The following is a 19,772-nucleotide window of genomic DNA, read 5'->3' as shown; positions in this document are numbered from 1 at the left end:
AAATCTCACCCTCATTCATTAGAACCACCCCCACATCCACTGCCCTACCTTGCACCTCCTTTACAACCCCATTCATGTATATATTAAACTGCCATGAAGACATCACATATCCCTGTTTCAGTCCCACACTGAGATCAAAGAACTCACTCAGCTCACCATCCACTTGCACCGTAGCCCTAGCTCCTTCGTACATACTCTTCACAGCACTCAACAATTTCCCCTCCACTCCATATATTCTTAATACCTTCCACATACCTTGCCTATCTATTCTGTCATAAGCTTTCTCTAAGTCCATGAAGGCAGCATACACTTTCTTTCCTTCCTCTAGATACTTCTCCACTAAACAACTTAGAACAAATATCTGATCTACACACCCTTTTCCCTTCCTAAATCCCCTTTGTTCTTCTCCAACTAGCTCTCTGTCATATGCCTAACCCTATCAATGAGTATTCTATCATATATTTTTCCAGTCACACTAAGAAGGCAAATACCCCTATGGTTACCACATACCTCTCTCTCCCCTTTTCCTTTGTATAAAGGAACAATTATACCTGATTTCCAGTCCTCTGAAACCCTTCCCTCTTCCCAAGCTAATTTACACAACTTCCATATCCACTCCACAACAATCTCACCCCCATACCTCAGCATTTCACCATACATTCCATCAATTCCTGGGGCCTTTCCCATCTTGATCTTCTTCATTGTTTCCTCTACTTCCGCCCTACTGATTTCCTCCTCCCTCCACTCATCTCTTCTTCTCCCAGCCATTCCCCAACTTGATTCAACAAATCCATGAATGTCATATTGCCATGGCATACTTTGCTGCTCTTCAAGTTGTTTTAATACCCACCTGGATATTTCATAAGGACCATATGCTTTACTTTTATCAAGATTTCTCACAAGATTTCTAGTCTCTTCTATCTGTATAATTATATCTTCCAATTTTGTTTCCACCATATGATATTCTGTGCTGCATCTGCTCTGCATCTGCAAATACATACTGCTCAAAGAAGTAATAAAACTGGTGGCTGATTTCCTCATAACCTTTTTACCTACCCTAACTAACTCTATCATACCATACCTTACTCTAACCTAAATAGACCAAACTACAAATCACTTAATATATAATATTTCAAGAAGCATGGAACAGGCAGTCACTTTCAATGTGGCCTGACAAAAACCTGCAGAATCTGAAGTTTCATATTTTACAGGCAATTTAATTTCTGTCCATTACCATATGAGTTCAAAATTTAGCTTACATGCTGTGATAAAAGATAACGGTATCTCAAATAATTCCAGCAGTAAATTCCATCCCCATAAAATGACCATATCATGAAAAAAAAATAATAATAATAATAAAATAAAATCATTATGCCCGTACAACAGATTTCCAAACCAAGCTCTGCCAATCCATGACATTCCTGTGAGATTCACTAGTTTACAGTTTTCATCAAGTGTTTTCATTTCTAAAGATACTCTACAAATTATACTGTAGCTACTTTCCTTTCAATAACAATGAAAAATATCTTTGCTTACTACTGTACTAATGTATACCTTCTCATGTTTAATAAAAAGGTTATAAAGATGGGTGTTAATACAATGAACATGTCCCTGCAAGATGCACAGGAATGAAGCTCTTATCTTAATCCATTTGGAAATTTATTCTACCGCAATTTTTTTTTTTTTTTTTTTTTTCCCATTCAATGCCAAGCACACACATCTGTTAAAGTACAATATGTACAATATATTTTGAAATTTATAAGTACAGTACTGCAGTATTAAAAGATTAGTAAACTAGTCATCTTCTCCTTTCCCATTTGAGCCTTCAAGTCGCATTACATCCATATGACAAAATAATTTAGAAAAACATAATTACAGCACTGTGCACTAGCAAGCTAAGTAATTCATGTTAAGCAAGAAGTATGGTAAGTCTGACTGTCTCATAAAAGACCGGTGATCCATATACTGTATCTGTATTCTGCACCGGCATTTGGCAGTAAGGTTGGGGAGGGGGGTGAATAATTCTTTTTCATTATGACTAATTCAGAATCTACCATTTTTAATGTAGCTGTTCTCATATTCCAGGTATTAAAGGATATCATTAATTTTAAAAAAATGATAAAAATAATAAAACTACACTGAAAAGATAAGGACTGTCATAGACTTGCACGTGCATCCACTGGATATGACGGCAACAGACGTAATACGTGTATTGGGATTGTCCTGACGAGATGAACTAAAAAAAATACATAAACATTCAGTACATTCATACAAAATACAAAATATTCAGTATAAATAACATTATCTAACAAATATACACAATGTACCAGCATATATATAAAAGAAGACACAACTAAAGGCATCACAACTCAGCTATAAACCTCTGAATACCAAATCATATAAATATCACTGTGAGATGACAGTACATAATGTGGCATAAAACTGTGGCACTTTTCTCTTCTGGAACTTTAATGGAACCATCACAAGACACTAACAGGACAAACTCATTTCCTGTTGGGGGGAAAAAAAAAAATAGTAAAGAAGTGAAACCTTACTAAACATTACTGCGACCAATATATGGGAATGGGGCTGTCACAAGCAGCCCACATTTCTGACAGCTGATTCAAATATGTTTCTAAATAATGGATATCTGAATGATCTAGACAGGCAGAATTCTAGCATAACGATGGGGAGCCTATTAGGTTACATTCTTTTATTTCTGATTACTGGAGAAATTGGGGGTATGGCATTCTCATCTTTACTCTCTGTATGCAAAAAACTGCACTGGTTGGCTTCCAATCAAATACCTGATAGATTTCCTCACAGAAACATCACAGTATTACAGTATTCATATAAAGCTCTGTAGCTCATGGAGGCTAGTTCAGTTAAAATGGTTTTGTGAAAACAAACTGCGATGCTTTGTGCTTTACAGACATTCAGTACTGACTACTGACATCTCTCTAAAGTGCATGGTTCCTGTTCTTGTGAAGAAGGTGTCGTATATGATCCTTCTGTTCAAATTACCATTCAATCCTTAGTTGTCACTGTACAACATATTTAATTCCTCTACCTCCTCAGCAAACACTGATGTTACATTTTCATACCCAAAGCTATAACAGCAATCACTTTTATTTTATTACTGGCTTTTTAAAAAACAAATAGTACTAGCAATTTGAGCTTCTTCACACTCGGTATCAGGAATTAAATTGATACTTACAAACGTTACCAATTCACAAGTGGCACTATACAGTCTTATGTCAACACATGAGTAGCACCATTTGAACACTATCAGATGTACTTTTCCATCCAGCCACACTACTTTCTCAGAAATTCTACTCAGCAATGATCATACATATCCAACTTCGTCAGCTTTAGAAAATTATGGTACCTTATGCCACAACCAACCAACACATCAGAGAAGTCCCCCACTCAACTTACCACTGACTGTGACCCCAAGCCAGAATTCTAGCCCCTCGTTTAATCACCAGAGATGTGCTTCATTGTGCGGGAGCTTCACCACCCCTACTCCACCCCCAAGCCTGCGGTAGTTCATGGATCCACACAGGCGCCAGTGGTTTTGGTCAGGGTCATATACCTCTATGGTCTTGAGGTAGGTGGTGCCATCAAACCCACCAACAGCATAAAGCATCCCATTCACTACAGCCAGGCCCACCTGAAAAAATATTACATCATCATCACCATCATCCTACGTTAACTTCCCATTATAAAAAAAAGAATAGCTAAGGTGCCCAACATGAAAAGGCAAAGAGAAGTAACAAATATGCAACTTTATGGGCACTCAGTGGAGTGCATCTCTCCAACAATCTATCAATCTATATACCTATAGTCGTTCTATTTTATCAAGGCAGTTTGGGTCGGGCCCTCTGGGACCTCACTCTGTTAGCTCTGTTGCCACATCGTCGCCACACACGTGCGCTCTCTCTCTCTCTCTCTCTCTCTCATATTATATATTAACTACTAATAATTGTATTTTCTTAATTTTTTCTCTTGTTTTCGACTTTTTTTCCACACCACCCCTGAGGTAAAAGTCTATAGGTGCTTTTTTTTTTTTTTTTTTTTTTAAATAGCTTCCATGGCGGGAGACTGACCAAGTATGACCCACTCACGCAGGGCTGTCCCTCGTGTCACCACCTGACAACGTCTCAAAGGCAACGCTGACGAGTCTTATGAGATGTAAACTATACTACAGCTTTTTTATTGAATTACATCTATACAGAGTGTTTAAAATTCATTTATAAGTAGTTACTAGCTTAAAATAGGAGAGTGAGAGAGAGAGAGAGAGAGAGAGAGAGGTGAACACAAATAATTACACGTGTATCGGCGGCGATGTGACAACAGAGCTAACAGTGTGAAGTCCCAGAGCGTCCCACCCAAACTGCCTTCATAAAATAGAACGACTATAGGCTGCTTCCCCCATGGAAAGGGAGGTAGCCGAGACAGGACTACACACTCCCCAATTACTCATCCATTCGAACACATTCATTCACATCTTAGCCCCAAAGGGGAGAAGGGACAGATCCACACTGCAAAAGGGTCAACTGCGCAGTGCAATCAGTGACATCCGCAGAAGGGCCCGACAGCAGAGCTGGTTTACCCCTGCCACATCATAATAGACCCATCCCCTTACCCGCACCTGACATGACTAGCTGATCAGACCAAATGTGGGAGAATATCCACTCAGGGGTGCATCATCATTTATTCATTCACAATTTCTCTCCATTTATTTCTGTCACACAGACATCCCTCTCGCATCCAGCGCTCTCTTCACACTGTCCATCCATCCTATTCGTGGTCTCCCTCTCAACCTTACACCTCTCACATCAGATCTAGTTATCTTTTTCACCAATCACTCATTCCCCATTCTCTTCATATGCCCAAACCATCGCAACACCCTCTGCTCAACTCTACCAGCCATCTCCCGAACAAGTCCAGTTCTCCTTCGCACTTCATCATTTGCACTCGATCCATACGCGTCACTCCACACATACTCCACAGACACCTCATCTCCATTACATTCAAACTTTTCCTCTCTGCTACACCCATATTCCATGTCTCAGCCTCATATAACGCAGTCGGTACCACAACACCCTCATACAGCCTTCTCTTTACATCCATTCTAAACGAACGACAACTAAAAGCTTTTTTCATTCCTCCCAGCACCTTACCTACTTCATTCATTCTAAACTTCACTTCTGCATCTATTCTTCCATCCACAGCAACATGTGACCCTAAATATTTAAAACACTCTACCTCCCCAAGCAACTCACCATTCAAAACTATATTCATCCCCCTACCATCTACCAACCTCGTACACTTCATCACTTTACTCTTATTCTCATTTACTTTCAATTTCCTCTTTTCACACACCCTTCCACACTCCTCTACCAAATGTCTCAATTTCTCCTCTGAATCAGCCACCAGTCCAGTATCATCTGCAAACAACAGCTGCTTCAGATTCCACTCTCCACCATCAACATTCACCAGACTCAGACCTCCACCTAAAACTCTTGCATTCACCTCCCTTACAACACCATCCATATAAATATTAAACCAAGGCGACATCACACATCCCTGTCGCAGCCCCACTCTCATGGAAAACCAATCACTCACAGCATTTCCCACTCTTACACACGCTCTACTATCTACATAAAAACTTTTTCACCCCTTCTAGTAACCTACTATCAAGTCCATACAATCTTAAAACAGTCCACAAAGCCTCCCTATCAATTCTATCATACGCTTTCTCTAAATCCATGAATGCCCAAAACACATTCATGCCTTTCGCCAAATACTTTTCACACACTTGATCCACGCATCCCCTCCCTCTCCTAAAGCCACACTGCTCATCACCAATCACTCCCTCTGTACCCTCTCTAACTCTCATAATTAACACTCTACCATACACCTTACCTACAACACTCAACAGACTTATACCCCTAAAGCTAGTACTGTACATTCATACTTATCACCCTTGCCTTTATACACAGGGACCACACAAGCACTTGCCCAGTCAATTGGCACCATACCTTTCACAAAGCACACATTCAACAATCTTACTAACCAGTCAACAATGGTCACTCCACCACCCTTCAGGCATTCCACAGCACACCCGTCCATAACTGCAGCTTTCCCTGTTTTCATCTCCTTTACTGCCTTCTCCACTTCCTCCTTCGTGATCAAAGAATCATTGAACTCTCCCAACACATTTATTCCTTGCACCCTTCCATCCGCCACAATCTCATCCACCCTTTCCTCCTCTACATTTAACAATCTTTCAAAATACTCTGCCCATCTCTTCCTTACTGCATCCATCTCAATTAACATCCTTCCACCCTCTCCAACAAGGGAAATGTAATTTCCAAACCACTCTTTATAATGGGTTAGGGTTTCCCATCAACGACTAGGGTTTCGCGAAATGTTTTCCAAATCCAGAATCTGTGATACGATCTTGATCAGTCCCAAAAGTTAATTGATTGTACAATGGGGCATGGGCAATCTACCCACCTAATTTGGTCCAGATATCTTTTAGTTTTTGAGTAATCCTGCTAACAAACAAACAAACAGGGGTGAAAACATACTCTCCTTGTCAAAGAGAATAAAATATGTATATCTCTCAAATCCATGGATTTATTATGTAATTCACAGCTTTAACTTCACAGGTTTGAAGACAACACTTTTCACTCAAATTCAAATTAATGAGAAATTGCCCTAGGAGCAGTTTTACTGCTGCTCAACAAGCATCTTCACACTCACAATTCCCTACTATGTAATAAGCAACAGCCTTTGTTCTGCCCTCACCATATCAGCACACACAGTATGAACTGCAAACTTTAATTTTTGTTTTTCCACCTAAAGAATTTCATACCTACCTCAGCCAAGGGTAGTAATGTTGCTTAAATGCCTAAGAGAAAGAGAAAAAAAGTAATGATTCTACATGATAAAATTGCATTACTTGTACATGACTATTTGTATCGCTGAAAATATTAGCAAGCACTGGATCCCAATTACTGCTGTTCACGACTTCGGGGTGTGGGCAAAGCCTTGCGAAACTCACCTTCTACCCCAGATGTGATAGTGTGAGCCAATGAAAAGCAAGTATTCAGAGATAAAAGCTCTTGACCAATGAAAACATCTCACTCTTGTCATGATGTCATGGGATGATGCACTGGATCAATGTTTGTGAGTCTCAGGCTCGGCCTAGCTCAGGTGCGTGATAACAATGTTTTTGGGTTGAAAAACGCGCCATGACGGCAGGAGTACAGATTTTCATTTCGCAGTGAAAACAAAAACTTAAATAAAGGGATTACTGTATTTTGTATGGATGTCAAAGGCATAGGCATACTTTATATACTAACTATTTTAGCCAAGTGGAGACAATTTCAAATACTGTGATCTGATGGTAGTAACAGAGTTTGCCAGCTCATTCATACTCCTGATGAGCAAACACACTCATGCTGCATCTACCAAAAACATGACAGCCACTACACCAGTTATCAGTTCTGGTAACTGTACATGTTTGAGATTTGGTGACTGTAATTCACCGGGTCGGTCAGGATCACTTGATGGTCGTGATCGTCAGCTTTTACCCTCCCAGAAGGGAGCTGAGAGCTCATATAGTCCGATCTAAGGGCAAGGCTGTGACCTTCACACACGCACACACCCGTCCCCTTGCTCAAGGGGGGCAGTAACCACCCACTTCGTCAGTGAAACTTTTCGCAACCTGAGCGAGGCGCGAACTCCCATCCACCAGTTGGCAAGCGAGAACGTTACCACTGCACCAGCGAGCGGTTCAGTGTTTCATACAGCTGAGTGGGATCTGTGATGCGGCTGTGTGGTAAGTGTTTTAAAAGGCCGATAGTGATCTGTGGAGTGGATGAATGTTGTTACAAGGGCCTTCCAGTTTTCTGTTTTCTTTGTTGTGTATTTTCTGTCAATTTCATTAGTTAACTGCTGGATCTTTGTGATGGTGTCATGTGTGAATGGGAGGGGGAAGCTATGTTTGAGTGAACTACATTATTTTATGAGGTGAGCAACCTCTAATGTAAAGTCTGGGTTGTATTTTATTCTGCTGCCTCACAAATCATGGTGTTTGTTGGCATTATGATGGTGATGAATTTCACAGTATGTTTGTCAATGATGCTGATGGGTGGGTATGTGTATTCAGTCTCTTCAGTGAATCAGTCCATTTGGTTTTCTTGTAGTTTGTTAAGTAGTGCTGTATATGACTGCTCTGGTCTAAATTGCACTCCCGAGGTAATTATGATGTGAAGAGAGTTCAGGTATGTGAAAGTGTGGATGAGCAGAATGTGATGTCTGAGGATGAGGGACAACAGTTCGCTTGGCATGAGATGCAAGTTGATGGGCTGTGTTGCAAGGTTGAGATCCCGTCAGTTGTTCTCTCTGACAAGAAGAGTATGTTTTCATCCCTGTTTATTTGTTTGTTTGTTAATTTGTCTGTTAGCAGGATTACTCATAAACTAAAAAAGAGATTTGGGCCAAATTTGGTGGGTAGATAGCCTATGTCTCAAGGAACAACCGATTAACTTTTGGGACCAATCTGGATTGTATTACAGATTCTGGATCAGGAAAACACTTTTTGCGAAACCTTAATCAATGATGAGAAAACCTAATCCATTATGAAGAGTGGTTTGGAAATTACGTTTCCCTCGTCAGAAAGATGCACTCCACTGAGTGCCCCTCTAGTTTTGTTTGTATTCATACCTGTTTTTAGCAATGACAGATTTAGGCGTCAGTGTCAGGGGAAGAAGCTGAGGTTTGTACTGCACTGGCCTGGTGTGGGAGGTGTCAAGAGGACTGAAAATGTTGTAAATATTGGTTTACTGTTTGTGATCAGTCACTAGATTTCTAGTGTGGTGTCATTTTGGAAGGGTGATTGTGCTGTCTCTGTTGTATCTTTGCTGAAAGGACAGATTTCTTCATGCATGTAATGAGGCCCCATCCATGGCCAACTGTTCTGTCTAGGTGAATTTGTAAGTTCAGCCGTTATCAATGTTTAGGACTTTCTGTTTGCTTGTGAACTTTTCCTGCAGGAGTGCAATGTCTACTCTGTGGTTGGTAAGAAAGTTTTTTATAGTTTATGTTGTTAAGAGACCATCAACATTCAGTCATAAGATATCTGTATATGAGGTGGTGTGCATCCAGCACTAGTTCATGTTACTGGTCTGGCTGGTGAGAGGATGACAAAAGTGACTGCTGGAGAGTCACATCTCCCTATGTAAACAATGGCACTGGGAGCAGCCACCCCCCAAGCGAAGAAAGTGCTTTGCCAGCCTGACCAAGGCCTTCCTTGTGGACCCTAGTCATTTTTCTAATCAATGAACCCCAGTGTTCTGACACTTTTTTCTGAGAAGTGGACAAAGCAGTGATACTGGTATGAAGTAAGACTACTGGTTAGTTTATCTAAGTGTACTGGGAAGATGATTGCTTTCTTCCAAATATTAGAGGTTTGTTTGCAGGTCATGGAAAAGAAAATTTAAAGCAGGTGTCCTTAACCACGGAGTGGACGTATTTGAAGTAGACGTCTGAGATTTAATTGGGTCCTGCTGCACTGGAGTTGTTTCACATGATGGACTTGTGAGGTGAATGTAAGAGTGATTTTGCATTTTCCCTTAGATTTTTTTTTTTTTTTTTTTAAAGGTTGGTATGTTTCTGGCTTATTATGCATAGTAATTTATTAGGGTGTTTGTTCCTTTGTACTGGAGATGGCTCCATCATTCTCAGCATGGCTTCACGAGTTGGAGAGGGGGAGGGGGGGGCTTTGGATGCATGAAATGTTTGCTACTGATATTCAAGCCATGCTGCTGTTTTTCTGTGATCATTGGTGATCACAAACTTTTCCACTTACTTCACTTGTATTAATGGTGTTGTAAAGGTTGTCATGGATTCTGGTTCTGCTGAGGTCAGGCTTTTTCTCTTTAATCTGTTTGTTGCCTGGATGAGTTGCTTTATTTGAGGAGAGAAGTTGTGACTGAAATTTCAGGAACTGCCCCTAGGGATAAGAGATATACTGAAGGAGATGACTCCTATGTCAGTAGTTGAAAGCCAGTTCATGTTATTCAGGTTATTCTGTGTCTTGAGTGGATTGTGTCCAGTTAACCTTCTTGTAATCTGTAAAGCCTATCTTGTTATTGACTGATTTTGTTTTCACTGTATGAAATAAGATAACTGGGAGGTGGTAAGATGAAAGGGTCATGGACTACTTTCCAGGTGGTCTGAATGACTACTGTATGGGTATTAAGATGAGGCTGGAGAGATGCTGCCTCATTAGGTCTGTGTGGAGGTCATGCTGAGATAAGGTGGTTGTCCAGGATAGTTAGGAGTTTCTGTTTTCCTTTTTTCAGCGCTTCACCTCAAGCATTACGATTGTACTGTACCCATACAACAAAACACAAAACATTCTGTATTAACAAACCCCACTGCGGCGAGAAGTCATTGCGACAATGGGACTCCACTGGTTTGTATGTGGGTTGTAGCGCTCAGCAGATGAGAGCTCAGTACAGTCATCCCGACCACCCACAGCGTAGATCATGTTGTTGTACACTGCACAGCCTAGGTGTTTTCGACGTGTGCTCATGGCTGGCATCATCGCCCATTTGTTCAGCTTAGGGTCATATCGTTCAACTAGAAAGAAAGATATACTGTTCATGAAAACATACTAACAAATATATAAAGTATCACTAAAAAAATTTAACTGTTCACTGTATCTAACACCACTGTGCAGTACACTGATGTATAATTCACATATAGTACATACTGGTATACAGTACTGCATATGAAAATATAAGTAAATTACCAGTGTTCAAAAGAGGCCAGCGTGTTTGGGGGGTTAGCCTTTGACAGTCGTGGCCCTCCAAGTGGGAGGGGATAGGCAAGTGGAGTACGCCTTTTACATATACAGTAAAAGTCCAATTTTTCAGCATCCAATTCCCCGGCAAATCTGACATTTCGGCAGTTTTGAGAAATAGTCCCATTTACGAAAATCTCTGATCGTTTGGCAGATATTCCGATTTTTTTCGTCCCCTCTACTGTTGGGGACTTCTTCCAGCAGTAGCAGACTCCAATCAACCCCTTCTATTGTACATATGTAAATAAGGAACCTACTATAAGTTTAGGTAAGTGCATGTGAACTTGTAGGCCTACTGTATCATTACATTTATATACAGTATGTTCACTAATTTCTTTATTTTTCATATTCATATATAGTACATGTACTGTATTCATTACAGTATTGTACAGTATCAAACAGTATACAGTACTCTCTCCAAACACATTTGTAATGATATGAGTAGTGATTATAGTGTTCACCGAAACATATAAGGTACTGAGTGGGTAGGGTTTTTGCTAATTCGGCAATTTTGATTTTTCGGCACTTGCCTGGTCCCATGGATGCCGAAAAATAGGACTTCTACTGTATGTACTGTAAGTCCCCTCCAGTATATATTTTTTTAAAAAGGGCAATATGTGGTGTATGCAATGGGCAATGGATACCAAAGCACTACTCACTGGTTCACAAAGTAGTATCCCAGCATCATAGATATACATGTATTTTAAAACTAAATATGTACAGTCGTGGCACATAGTCCTTGACCAGGGTGTAAGGGAAAGTCAATGCCACCACAGGGCTGCAGTGCGTCGGAACACTTTCCCTTAAACCCCCTGAAGGGGGTGATGGGGGAAGGAGGCAGGGGGTGTAAGGGAACATGTTCCGATGCACTGCAGCCCTGCGGTGGTACTGACTTTCCCTTACACCCTGGTCAAGGACTATGTGCCGCGACTGTACAGTAGGGCCGTGTGGATAGCAACGCTATTAGTCTGGCACTAACATCATCATCTGTGAAATTGCTATCCATGAGGCAAACTTATTACCTAAATAAGGGCAAACCCCCGGTTTAACAATGCAACTGGTTAAGTAAAAACCCATCGTCAGGCAGGGTATCATATATCGGGGCCGATTTAACATGTATGTGCATTTATGAGCCTTGGATTTCCCCCCAACCAAGTCCTAAACTCACCCAAATGAGTCCCCCCCAAAAAAAGATAAAGCCAATCTAAATGGCCTAACAGCTGTAAAGAAATTATCCTACGTTTCTATCTAGCTATCTATCTACTGCCATACGCCATAATCCTGTAAGAAGTGGCCATTTGACTTTGAGTTATTTGTTTTACGGGGAGGGACACTAACCCTCCACCAACCCACTTGTTGACATGTAGGGAGCACATATGGTTTGGTTATATGGTTACTACCCAGCGGTGAAAATGGTTTCTTGGCTTACAGGAAACCATTTGGCTTGTCATCATCATCATCATCCAATCCTACGTTGCCCCATGAGAATCGTAGGAGCCCAGGGCTAGGCAGCTGGTCCTGACATTTAAGATGAAAGTGACCAGCCTCACTCATCCCTGAGTGGCATTACGTGAGCAATAAACCCCAACCACCCCTTGGATATAAACCTTCACCGGCTCAATCCGATTGGAGCACAATATTTACCCACTAAACCACCAGGCGCCAAAATTTGGTTATGTGGTTACCACCCAGCATAGTAAATGGTTTCCTGGTGTACAGGAAACCATTTGGCTTGTCACTCAGCATAGAGTGACCCACAGGCAGAAGGAAGAGGAAAGAATGAAGGAATGAAACACAGAAGAGGGAGTGTAAAGTCACTCGCAGGCAGAAAGACGAGGAAAGAATGAAGGAAAGAAAGACAGAAGAAGATGGAAGGAAAGAAGGATGGAGGAGAGGACAGGGCAGACACCCGAGAGCAGCACTATATTGAGTGAGTGTTTGGCTTGTCACTCAATGTAAAGCCACCTGTAAAGGAAAGAAAAGCAATAAGAAGTGACAGGAAAGATGGAAGAAATAGGAAGAGAGGAAGGCAGGCACAGAAAAAGAATGATAAAGGCTAAGGAAGAAGTACAGTAGGCAGCACTACATCAAGTGAGTGGATGATGGTTGCCACCACCTACCAAGTAAATAACTTACTAGTCACAACATGTGCAGTGCCCTTACCAGACGTGATCACACTTATATAGGTCACAATACACACAAAATCACAATCCACACACAATTATTATCACTGCCCTACTCATGGCACTGCTGGGACACAGTTACGATGCACTACGTATAGAGGCTTGGGTAATGTTGGTGATACAACACGATGCAAGGTAGGCGAGTGTAAGAGAGTTCCCTACTCAGAGACGGCCGGTGCGAGAAGAACAATGTAGGTGTGGGCAGGGTGAGCGATGGGTGCGGGGTGGATGCGGGGGCTGCGCGGTTGTTTCTGCACATCCTGGTAGACAGGCAGGCTCGGCTGGCAGCAGAAAAGCACGTGATTCAAACTTCTGGCCCATCACTCCCAGACAATACATCGGAGGACCCACTGCTAAACCTGGGCTCAGCCATCGCTAGGCAGGGTAAAATGGTATTTCTACCCCCATCACTAATCAGGGGTATCGCATATAGGGGTATCGTATACACCAAACTCTTTGTTTTTCGACTGATCACATGACAATTTGTTGTTTCGACAATTATAAATCTATACCCTTTTCGCTGTTCAACGTGGTTATCCCCACCATTTCAACAATTCAAACTGTGCCACCAGACAGACCAGCTGAGCTGCCACTCTCCTGCGCTCTGCTCTGCTGATTGGTTGTCTCTTCATCCGTCTGCATTTCTTTTTGGCCTCTTGGCTTACTACAGCACCACCATGGCTCCACTCAAGACCCCTACTATTACCCCTGTCAAGCGTAGTCATGCGCTCACCAACCTGAGTGAGTGTTTTGCCATCGCAGTGTCGGATGACGATCATGGTTGCCAGATCTGAAATCGGCCACATTACCAAACTCCTCAATTTTCATTACCAAATTCTTCAAGCATGCATTTATTCTTCCTGTACACCAGGAAACCATTTACTACATTGGGTGGTAACCACATAACCAAATTTTGGCACCTGGTGGTTTGGTAATTATGGCGCTCCAATCGGACTGAGCCAAGTGGTGGTTGGGTTTATTGCTCACGTAATGCCACTCGGATGAGTGAGGCTGGTTACTCTCATCTTAAATGTCAAGACCAACTTGCATAGCCCCAGGCTCCTATGCTCCTCATGGGGCAACGTAGGATTGGATGATGGATGAATGATTATTTTCAGGTTATGCAGGCTAGCAGATCAATCAAAGAGAGCAGACAATCCACCGTCTCCATACTCTGTATCTTCATACATGTGAAAAATACATTTGGTGATGGATCATGCTGATTCATTACCAAACAAATTTTTCACTACCAAATTGTCCCACATTTGGTAATGAAAAATACCAAATGGCTACTCCGGTGACGACTGCACCAATGATTAACGAACACTCTTAACGCACGATGTTGTATTGGCATCAGTTTTACGGGATGCATATCTTAGTTTGTACTAGGTTAGGTAGGTTTTAATCACTGGGGGGTCCTGGGGGCAAAGCCCCTCGTTAGGTTTCACCATTTCCAGTCAGGTTTCCACTGCTATTTATGGTTTTAAATTGAATACACTTGAGTTTGTTTGGAGTGGTGACGTCATGTCCAGTCGGCGCGATCGGCAACAAAAACTATCAAAGGCGTTCAGGTGTCTTTCTTTAATATCGCTAAGTAGGTATATTTCATTTGTTCTCCAATACTTTTTTGATCAAAAATCAAATGTCAATCATCTAAGATGTATGTAGTACTAAAATAATTTTCCTTGAGAATGTAGGTCTGTAAGAAAACAGCTCAAATCCCTGTGTCGCTTTCATTCATAGTTACTGGTATTTTTTCCATCTTTATTGAATATTTTTTGAATGATGAAGGTGGTCAGGAAAATAATGCCCCCTATTTCTTAACAATCTTATGAGAAAAATCGGTTTGTTATTTGACCAAATCGTTATTCAACCACTTTTTATGGAAAGCATCCTGTCAAACAGTGGGGGATAGGTGTATCTGGCTTTGCCTGTAAATTAAATTAGTCTGGGACTTTTTCAACTACATCCCTATTTTCTGTCTTTAACCACATATATCAAGTGGAATTTCAACAATATTAAAACTATCATATATTAAACATGCAAGATGGTTAAACAAACTACCTTTTTATTGGTTAGGTGTGCTGTTTACTGAATGCTGAGTGTACTGGTACGGCCTACTACTGGCTCTCATCTCGCTCATAGTTTACCATGCATATACTGTATTCTCTATGCATTTTTACCCCTTTTCCACCTCCTTTCTCTGACCTTTTGTAATGACCACCACCACCATTTTGCCTGCCAGCTGGACCCATGCCAGAGGTGGAAGTCATAATATAGGCACAATCGCCATAAAGGTGACCTTGAAAAAAAAAAAAAAAACAAAAAAAAAAACAATGGTATGGAATGGCGTCCTGTGACAAGTGACGATCGTCTTGTGCTCAATGTCAGTTGCCAGGGTCCTGACCCTGATAACTCTGTCCGCCAGCCCACTATTCTCTGGTGGCCTATTGCTATCCGTGCAGCATGTCTCACTAAGACAGCGTTTCTATCCTGTCACTATCCGTTAAATCGCTAAGCAAAATAACGCTATTCTCGTGGCCCTACTGTACAGTGTGTGTCATCTTTGACCCCTAGGCCCCGGGTGATGGTTATATCCGATGCAAAGTTTGTAGATTGGGAATGCCAGGTGACGGCTATAGCCGCACTTGATTCCGCATCACTGCTTGAGGCAGCCGCCAATTTATCTCATCACCAAAGGGTGTTGGCATAATCCTGCCTCTGCACTGGAGCATGACTCAGTTTCTCCCACACCCCGGCCAGGTGTAGCACAATGTCTTCAGGATCCTCCTCATTCGATTCTATCCCTGCCGCCCGTGGCCCCCTTGCATCTTCCACTCCTGTCAAACTCCTGCCAAAGGATGTGAGAAAAGGGCTTAGTGACAGTGCTATAGGGCATGTACTGGAGGATATTGTGTCTACTCTTGCCGAAAGTAGTGAAACTTCCTCTGAAAATGGTAGAAGTTATCACATTGAGCATGATGTGTCAGGTGTGCCCACCCCTGCTCCCTGACACGTCGGATAAGGACCTGAAAGTGCTTCAGGAGGCTGGAGAGGCATATAAAAGTAATGCTTTTGTTACAGAAGAAGTGAAAGAAGCGCCTGGAAGTGTGAAAAGTGGAGATGGTGGTGACGATGGCGGTCATGTGCTACATAAACACCGCCGCCACATCTCTCCACCACGCTCTAAGCAAGAAGGTCACCTTCCCTCCCCAACAAGACCTTCATCACCACAATCTAGCACCACAAGGACCACTTCCCCACAACCTGGCCCTTCATATGCGAGGGTAACAAGGCTGTCAGCACCAGCAAGGAAACGTGGCCAGCCAGCATCACTGCAGAGAGTCCCCCCTACAGGTGAGTCATCGTCCACATCCTCCCCCACCTCCACCTCTCCTTTTGTGGGCATCCTCGTGATGCCAATAGGTGCCTTACTCCTGCCAGCTCGTGCCCCAGCAGCCCCTGCAATACGGCAGGCTTGACACTTTTGTGTGGGAGGAAGGTGAAGGCTTTCAACCTACCCTACCTGCCTTTGATATGACTGGGGCAGGTGTTCAGTGGCAGCACCTGGGGCCAGGAGAACCAACCGTCCTGTCCTTTTTCCGTGCTATATTTACCACAATTATGCAGTACCTGGTGGAGGAGACAAACTTTCACCAGGCTATATCTGTTCACTGGCTTGGTGTCCCTGTCCCAGACTACAAAAATAAAAGAATGGAAGGTAGTGGAGGTGGGGGAAAAGAATGTGAGGCTCGCACTGACGATGATAATGGCACACGTAAAGAAGCCTGTCACTCACAATTATTGGTCTGTGGATGAGAACTTACACACACCTGTCTTTGGTAAGTATATGGCCTGGGACAGGTACCTGGCCATTCTCAAGTTCCTACACTTCAACAGGAACTGTGGCCCAGCAGGCTGTCGAAGATCAGGCCACTTCTTACCATGTTGTAGGAGTCATTTATCACACCCTTCTGGACATTTCAGAAAGTGGTTATTGATGAGACGCTTGTTTTATTCTGGGGCTGTTTAGCATTTATTCAGTACGTGCCTTCCAAACAACATCGCTTTGGCCTAAAGTTCTTTGTATTATGTGAGTGCACGACTGGATATGTACTGGACGTGATAGTGTACTCAGCTACGGATGTGGATATACCTAGTGATGATTCCCAAGGGTTTTCTGCTGCTGTGGTAAAAGTGCCTACAGACAGGTGCTTTCACAAAAACCACATCCAGTACACCAACAATTATTACACTTCTCCTGTACTGACGCAGTATTTACTGCAACATGGGACTGGTTCCTGTGGTACCGTTCGTGCCGGAACACGCAATTTTCCATCATTCCCAGAAAAGACTGAGAAAGGTGCCCAGTTAACTGGAATGTTGGCCATTCATTGGCATGACAAGTGAAAGGTGAATTCAATATACTTACGACAGTTCACCGTGGGGTTATGCAGGACACTGGCAAAACAGACTACAGGATCGTACAACCATTGTTGAAGCCAGATGCCGTCAATGATTACAATATCAACATGTGGCTCGTGGACAAATCTGACATGCAGATTGGAGAGACTGATTGCCTTCAGAAGTCTTGCAGATGGTATAAAAAAGCATTCCTGCACCTTTTGGATATCAGTATTCTCAAAAATTACATCGAATACAAAGACGTTGAGGATAAGAGTCTTTCCTCACATGAGTATAAGAAAGAACTGGCACGGCAGCTCCTTGAAAAGTATGGAACTGGTGAGGTTGCAAGTGGAAGGATGCAAGAGCACCAGATGCCACCGGCTGATAGGGTGACTAGCGCACAGTACCTGGGAAGACATTATCTTGTCAATCTGGGCTGAACACCTGCAGGGCGAGTGATATACAGGCGTTGTCGTGTGTGTTCAACGACAAAACGTCGGCCCACTGCATGCAAGGAAACAGCCTATCAGTGTCATGTGTGTAAAATTGCACTTAGCCCAGAGTGCTTCTTTGTGTACCACCGTGAACGTGAATTCTAAGCACAGGCACGTGGGAACAAGTTTGTAAACAGCAGACAAAGACAAGAAAGTGTTGTGTGCATGTGTGTGTGTGTGTGTGTGTTCTTACCTAATTGTTCTTACCTAATTGTATCTTTACAGGAATGAGTCAAGCTCGTACTGTCCCGTGTCTTAAACCATATTTATCGTACATATCCTTAAATTTGTGAATTGTTTTGGCACACACTATTTCATTCAGTAGTGCATTCCATTGATCAATTGCTCTGTTTGGGAAACTGAATTTCCTTACGTCTTTATCACCTCTCTTCTTATGCAGTTTTTTGCAGTGTCCTCTTGCTGATGCTTCTCCATATGTTAAGTAATCATTTATGTCTATTTTCTCCTTTCCTGATATGCACTTATATTGCATTATCATGTCACCTCTTTTCCTTCTCTCCTGTAGTGTTGGTGGATTCAGTTTATTTAGTCTTTCTTTGTAGCTTAGGTCCCTTAAGCTTGGTATCCATCTTGTAGCAGCCCTTTGAACTTTTTCAATCTTGTCTATATGCTTTTTGAGATGAGGACTCCAGACTACTGATGCATATTCCAGGGTTGGTCTAATGAATGATGTTATTATCCTTCTTAGCATGTCTTCATTTATGTATGTGAATGCTATTCTCATATTTGCAAGCAGTGTATACATGTTCCGTACCTTCTCGCTGATGTGGTCAGCCAGAGATAGTCTGTTATTGATAATCACACCTAGGTCTTTCTCTCTTTCTGATGTGTATAGGGTTTTATTTCCTAACTTATAATCCCAATCAGGTCTTTTTCCACTTTTACCAAACTTGATTACATGACACTTGTCCACATTGAATTCCATCTGCCATGTATTACTCCATTCATGAAGTTTATTTAATTCTTCTTGTAGCTCTTTACAAGAGTCTGTGTTAGTAATTCTCCTTTGTATTTTTGCATCATCTGCAAACATATTTAGATAGCTTTCATTTCCAGTGTTACTGTCTATATCATTTATATACACTAAAAACATGATTGGTGCCAGCACCAAACCCTGTGGTACTCCACTAGTCACTTCTTTCCATGATGAGTAGTTTCCTCTTAGTACTGTCCTCATTTCTCTTTTTATGAGAAAGTCTTGCATCCAACAAAACAGTTTGCCTCGAATTCCTCCTTGATGGTACAGTTTCCATAAAAGTCTTTCGTGTGGTACTGTGTCAAAAGCTTTCTTGAAATCTAAATAGATACTGTCCACCCATCCTTCCCTTTCCTGTATTGTGTTTGTTACTCTGTCATAGTAGCTCAACAGATTAGTAACACATGATTTTCCTTTTCTGAAACCAAACTGTCTTTCTGATATCATACTGTGTTCTTCTAGATGATTTACCCAAGCTTTTCTTATAAGTTTTTCTAATACCTTGCTTACAACACTGTGTGTGTGTGTGTGTGTGTGTGTGTGGGTGTGTGTGTGTGTGTGTGTGTGTGGGTGTGTGTGTGTGTGTGGGTGTGGGTGTAAGTAGGCTCACACAGTGCGCATCATCGCAGTTCGCGATTTGCCTTGTGCACGAGTGACCAAAAATCATAACCAAAAACCCTTCAATGCGCGAGTTTACTGCATAGAACGCGAGGCAGAGGCAAGGAGTGGCTCAAAAATGCCATTTTCTACTAGTGCGCGACCACCCTTCACACAGCGCATCACGTGTTGTCATGTTGATGCGTGAT

The 19,772-nt window shown here is 42.1% G+C and overlaps 1 protein-coding gene across 1 annotated transcript in view; it reads right to left on the bottom strand.

Annotated features, from left to right (window-relative positions):
- Nucleotides 1-3,321: 3,321 nt before the first annotated feature.
- Nucleotides 3,322-19,772, bottom strand: part of LOC145414951 (kelch-like protein diablo) — a 278,482-nt gene continuing 262,031 nt past the window's right edge. The window contains exons 11-12 of the mRNA XM_080284363.1: nt 10,454-10,662; nt 3,322-3,673 (exon numbers count right to left, since the gene is read on the bottom strand). Of these exons, the coding sequence (XP_080140489.1) occupies nt 3,482-3,673; nt 10,454-10,662 (401 nt within the window). The 3' untranslated portion in view covers nt 3,322-3,481. The remainder of the gene's footprint in view (nt 3,674-10,453; nt 10,663-19,772) is intronic.

This window comes from Coenobita brevimanus, chromosome 101 (assembly GCF_032717465.1).
Source record: "Coenobita brevimanus isolate Jiangsu-jjx chromosome 101, ASM3271746v2, whole genome shotgun sequence".
Lineage (NCBI taxonomy): Eukaryota > Metazoa > Arthropoda > Malacostraca > Decapoda > Coenobitidae > Coenobita > Coenobita brevimanus.
This window is presented reverse-complemented; position numbering and strand designations above follow the sequence as displayed.